Genomic DNA, 6,702 nt, shown 5'->3' on the forward strand with positions numbered 1-6,702 from the left:
CTTCACATAGTTCTTCTGAATTTCGAATAGTATTAAAAAAAGTTCTATAATCCCTTACATATGTAAGCACTAAGCACTGAAGATGGAGAAGATTGAATTCATTCTTATATCCGACATCTTTCAAGATAATGATTAAATGCATTATCAATAGTCTAGCGGACTAAACCCTCAATTAATGATAGTAATTGTATTGAGTTTTAGTTATACTCATATGGTAAAAAATATTTAGAATCCAACAATTTTTTTAACAAAAAGATAACTATACCTCAAGACTAGTATATATAAGGGTTATTTATTTATATGAAAAATATAAAAACTTTTTTGGTATATAATATGACCATGGTCCATTGAATATAAAGAGAGAATGATTTTGGGGTCAAAATGAAATAAAGAATTTTAGTCGGGCATCTATGGAAAAACTACTAATCTCCTTCTTATTATTTGAGGAGACCATTTATAAATAAACCTTTTAATCATGTGTGATTAACAAGTTTGCCATTACTTACTTGGCATCACCACAATCCACCTCACAACCTTTTTTCAAAAACCCTTTTTTGCCTAGACTTATTACAGTCATGCCATTGCCTAAAACATATAGTATATCCTTCATTTTATGCATCTATGTACCATTATGTCTTTACAATTAATTATGGAGAAAATTGTATTAATTGTGTGACTGTTTCAGAAATCTATAAATGGAATATTCATAAAGGCAACATTGATTATTTGACTTAATCACAAGTCTATATTATTGTTTTCATAGTACATCATAAAAAGTTGACTCGAGCATGGTCATGTTAATTGGTCACGATTTTGTGATGTATCTTAACATAATGTTTTGGTCATGTTAATTGGTTACGTGTGTTGATATGAACGATAATATCAAATCCGGTAGGGTTTTTATAATGTTATAAAAAATTAGTAGGATACTATGATATCAATAGTCACAATTGATAGGGTTTTGACTATATATACACAATTCATATTTTTCTGATATTAAATTTCTTTATGATTCTTAATTATACATGCCATTTTTAAGGACTGAAAAATATAAACGATTCATAATTATGTTATATTATAAAACTTTAGTACATGAAATTTAATTTGATGAATATTTTTTGTATTTTATGGAATATGTGACATTTATTTTGGAATAGATAATATACATTATTTTATATTGTAATATCAAAATATCGTATATAAAACATTTTGAGCAATCTTGAAAATTGTAAAATACATTCAAAAAAGAATTCTATATTAAATTTATTGCAATCCCTAAAATTTTGTAAAAATACATTTTGATTACAAAATTATCATAAATGGTGACAAACATTAAACTTGGAAATTTCTATAATTTTTTCTGATTAATTTTAAGGCGAATATCATTTTTAATATTGACTTCCTTAATTTCTGCCATATGCATATAATACTTTCTATAATTATCTAAAAATCTACGATTATAATCCTATACGAAATTAATAGGTTAGTCTGATATATATAGTCACAACTGATAGAGTTTTGACTATATATACAATTCATATGTTTATAATATTAAATTTCTTTATGATTCATAAATGATACATGATATTTTTAGGGAGTAGAAAATATAAAAGATTCATAATTATGTTCTTCTACAAAACTTTAGTAGGTGACATTTATTTTAAATATTTTTATATTTTATGGGATACATGACATTTATTTTTGGGACTGAACAATACAAAATGTTCTATATTGAAAAATAAATATCGTATATAAAAATTATGAGCAATCTTGAAAAATTGTAAAATCCATTCAAAAAAAATCCATTAAGGAGAACGTCATTTTTAATGTGAATTTCTTTAATTTTCGCCCTATACATATAATACTTTTATATAATTGTATGGAAATCTAAGAACAATTAGGGATTTGCAACATTACTTTGTGGCAACATCTAGATATATCAGGTGATGAGAAAAGAGATCGAATCCAACAATCGAACTGTAGCCCCTGGTCTCGTGTTTCCTCGAAATTTTTTAGTAAAAACACTTTTTATAAATAAAAGATAAATTAGAAGAGGCTCATATGTATTTTGAATTATAATGAATATTAAGGTTCGATAAAGAGTCTATTTTAAAATTTTGAGTCTTAATAAGTCCACTAAATTTGAAAATTCATATTAGTTTCTTCTTTTTTCTATTGTTTTCCAACTTAATATTATTTACTTCAATATATTTATTTTCTTTTACAATTTTTATGTACTTCAAAACCATTATAATTTTAATGAAATATAACGATTTAACTTCAATAATAAGACAATTACTATTTATCAACCATAATAAGGTTATCTTTATCTGGATACTTCGGTAAGCTTTTTTGTTATTTGAAAAATTCAGTAAATATCTCATTCCAAATTAGTTTTCCTTACATTAATCTGGATATCAATGTTACTTATGCTAATCTATTCTATGTATAATATGTCATTTTCCGTGTTTTCAATATCTATAGATTAAATTTGTAATTTCTTTTAATCCTTTCATCCCGCGCAGGACGCGGATAATCACCTAGTGTATTATTGTTATGATATTATGTGTAGTTTACTCGTTAGTCGTTGCAGAATTACATTACTTTCTTAATTAACAATATACAATCCCAAGATTTCCAACAAAATAGTTAAAAGAAAAAAAAACTAAAGTACTAACTTCCTAAATTATTTAAAAGCCACGAACTTGCATGTCTAAGATGTGTCCGTAATCAACTTGTCCTCCTTCTATGTGTTGTAATCGACAAGTCATGGACTCATCGTAGTTATTTCATAGAATAAAATCATGATTTAGCTCGATCTTTTAACTAGAGTTTTTAGCTTCGGCTAAAAACGATTTTTAGTTTTTTTAGATTTTAAATAAAAAAATATAAAATACATCTGTTAAATAAGAGATGTAAGAGCCATTTTAACCAAAAAATGTAAAAGAAAAAATGTCAAATCACAAATTAAGAATCTCAGCTAAGAATCTCAGCTAAGAGACCGGAGAGTAAAAAAAGCGACACAATTTTGTTTGGACGATTTAATAATTGTATGAAAGATATTTTGTACCTTATTACATTACTATATAAAGAGATTGTAGTGGACTAAATGTTTGGACAGAACTTAACAAAATGGCGGCACATCGATAAACTCATTTTCTGGTTGCCTACAATACATGTTTTCTGTATAAACTTGTTGTCTCACGTGTTATTCGTTTTCCAAATTGTTGTTTTATATATAACACTTCAAGTTGTTTATATAATATAAATCGACATCAACATTTACAGAAAAAAATATTAATGGAGAAGCAAAATAGTTCCACACTCTAATAAGGATTGCTGAGTTGAATGGTTATGGCGACTCTTATGCCACTCTTTACTGAGTTTCAGTGGCAGAGGACCTTCGATCCATGGAACAAGATTTCACTAATTTTTTCTTTAGGTACTCCAAGTTGTTTACTCTTACTCTCATTCTTCTTAATTTCTGGTACTTTCTTTTACAATAATAAAACAATAACCAAAAGATTGTGGAAAAAAATAAAATAAATAACACCAATTATGTATTGTCTTTATTGCTTGTATAAAAGCTTAAAGGCTAAAAAACTTAGAGAACTTTATAATTTCTCATTGTATCTAAATTTGTTTCTATTTTTGTCTTACAATTTCATATTTTGGGTCTAAGTTTTAATAAATATATATATATTATCATTTAGATAAACAGATTCTCCAGTAAAAATCAAATTTAGAACTTTAAAATTTTATAATCTATACTTTTTGTATTTTAAGAATTTCTGAAAAAAACTATGATAGAAAAAATGATACTCCTATCATCTTATTGGATTTAAGCCATTGGTCTAAAAATGTTGAATTTAACAGTCTATAGAAAAAAAATTCCACCCAAATTCCCGTACAAAATACGAATAACATAAACCATAGATTTTTAAACTAACACAACCATATAACACAAGTTGAAAACAAACGTTATTAAAATCTAGGTTTAGCCGATTTAGCAAAAAAAAAAAGTTGAAAACAAATACAACTCATGCATGCATGCATTATAGAACCAACCAAAGCTGTGTTCGACCAAAAAAAATCCTTTTCTCCTCAGGCTTCAAAATTGTTGTTAAGACTACAATTTTTTTACCCCAGATTAAGACCAAAATGATACTCGTAAATTCCAGTTAATATTATCTTTCATAACAAAAAAAAAACAAATAGATATGCTGTATTATACATTGAGACACAACAAGTTATTCTATGTATACATAGTTTTTTTTTTATTAACCGTGGGGTTTTCCGGGTCTTAGGTCTAAAACAATCCTCCGAGCCCTGCAGCAACTATGTGATTTTTTCTAAGAAAGTTCAGGTAGCTAATGGATGTCGAACCAGGGACACCGAACTGAAGTTCTCAAGAACCGTCCGCAGCCATAACCAATGGCCCATTCCTTAGTATTAATTTCTAAACAATAGTAAGTTGTTACATAAAACAACTAGATAAATTATTAAAATTTATCTAGTTATTATATAATTATTATATTTTAACACACTACAACGATGTGATAAATAACTTAGCTACTTATTATATAGTTTGCATGGTGTAGATTTTCTCCTAGTTTAAAATAGAAGTAAATAAACAAAGTTTTTTTGGGTAATAGTCTCTTGTATCAGTGTATGTGTTCATTCGACTTAATCAACAAAGTTATATGGTTGACAAAAAAAATCAAAAGCATTATTTTCTTCTTTTAGCGTAAAGCATATTATAGTTTTTTTTTGATAAAAAACATATAATAGCTGCATTCAGTGTCGGTTCAATAGGGAAGGCGAACGGTGCGACTTTTCCGGGTCCGGTTGAAATCCTATAAAACTAGGGGCCTTAATTATTTTTATTAGCATATCTGATTTAGATTCGAACAGTATTAAAATGTTGTATCACAAATTTTTCTAGTTAAATGATCAAAGAGAATATATGCATATTCATGCCCGAGTTCAAATTTCAGAAAATTTTTACCAACATTAGAAAAAAAAAAATTTCCAAATTTTAGCAAAAAAAAAACATTAAAAAAAATTAAATTACTATAGGGCTTTTTAAAAAGATTTGCCCAAGGGCCCTTGTTCATATTAAGCCGGCCCTGGTTGCATTCAAGAAACTCCATTCGCAACATGTCAGTCATTACGTGTCTACTTTACATTGGTAATCACATGTAAATCTTATCTTTTGATTTTCTTAGGTTCTCTGACAGAGAAGAAAAGCCATTTAGCTAATGTCTAGTCACTATCTGACATTATGGGTTCACGACATGTGTCTCTTTAGTCTTTTACACCAAACTCCACTTTTAATTCTCTTCCTGGAAAAGCTAAAGAAATCATTTACTCATAACAAAAGAATGTGCAGTTGTGGACCTGTGCAAGAGTAAATGTCTTGCAATATCTAGATCTAAATCATCAATCATACATTGTTTTTTCTTTTCTTTTTGGGGTAAATTATCATTATCATTATATATATTGTTTGCTGAGATGATGTCCCCTATATAGTGATATAGAAACATGAAAGTTACACGTGTTTGATTACTTTGGCGAGTAGATGACTGAGACCAATGTTACATAAAAATGTATGAGACTCAATTTCAAACAAGAAAACAAAAATAGAGCATTACCGGAGTAATACACTTGGCTAACCAAAATAAGTTTCCAACACTCACAAAATAAGCAGAAGATGTTATAGGGGTCAGAAGAAATTGCATCAAAACCAAACTAAACCGGCTAATAAAGAAAAACAATAGTATAACCGGATATTTCATAGTTAAACCGGGAAATTCCAAAGTCTTACAAACAGAAACAAGAAACAGAACAGAAGCCTACTTTGCCAGCTTCTCGTTGCTGCTTCCACTAAGTAATGAACCTTTAAGCCTTTTGAACGTTTGAAGGCAAAGGTATCACATAGTGAAAGGAGCAAAAAGAAGCTTAGAGCAAAGACAAGCTTTTCCCCTATATCTATCTTTCTATCTATCCACATAACACACACACACACACCACCGACCTTCCTACATTGTTCCATATTAACAAAAGATAGTTTGTTTTTTAGATAGCACCGGGCTTCACGGTGCCGTTTCTAAGGTACTTGGCCTTGTAGAAGTTAACTCTCTTAGGGGCAATGATCTCTGTTGCTCCCAACACACACTTATGGTAAGAGAAATCTTCTGTTGTTCCGTCTGTTCTCACCACCTCAAAACAACGAGCTTTCCCATGCTTAGAATTAGCCACCTGCAAAGACAAAACCAGGTCAGGATCTTTAAAATGTTTTTCAAGAAAACATATAAAGAGCTTTTTTATTCCCTTATGGTGTTTACCTTGATCCCTTTGAAGCCTGGTCCTATCTTCTCATCTCTGTTGGGGTGGAAGAGAAGAGCCATCATCAGAAGTCTTCCGTCCATCTCGTTCAACGTAGCATCAATCTCATAACTAACAAAACAAAAGCCAAGAGGATTATGAATAGTCAAAATTGTTGAAAACCAAGAAAGGGCTGTTATTATGTTTCCTTTACTTGTAGAGAATGCGTCTCAGCGACAGAGAAAGCTTCTCGATGTCGTCCCATGTAAAGACCATCCTGAGCTGCGACCTTGTGAGTCCTTTCCCATCGAGTGTCTTGACTGCTTTGGAGAGAGCTGTGTCGAGCAAGGGGAATGGCTGGGGAGTGAACTCGTC

The 6,702-nt window shown here is 29.5% G+C and overlaps 1 protein-coding gene across 1 annotated transcript in view; it reads right to left on the reverse strand.

Moving 5' to 3' along the window:
• Positions 1-5,777: 5,777 nt before the first annotated feature.
• The window catches only part of LOC108823549 (DNA-directed RNA polymerase IV subunit 1), a 39,050-nt gene continuing 38,125 nt past the window's right edge, over positions 5,778-6,702 (reverse strand). Inside the window, exons 18-20 of the mRNA XM_018596781.2 lie at positions 6,542-6,702; positions 6,348-6,459; positions 5,778-6,261 (exon numbers count right to left, since the gene is read on the reverse strand). Coding sequence (XP_018452283.1) covers positions 6,079-6,261; positions 6,348-6,459; positions 6,542-6,702 — 456 coding nt within the window. The 3' untranslated portion in view covers positions 5,778-6,078. The remainder of the gene's footprint in view (positions 6,262-6,347; positions 6,460-6,541) is intronic.

The sequence above is a fragment of the Raphanus sativus genome, chromosome 9 (genome assembly GCF_000801105.2).
Source record: "Raphanus sativus cultivar WK10039 chromosome 9, ASM80110v3, whole genome shotgun sequence".
NCBI lineage: Eukaryota > Viridiplantae > Streptophyta > Magnoliopsida > Brassicales > Brassicaceae > Raphanus > Raphanus sativus.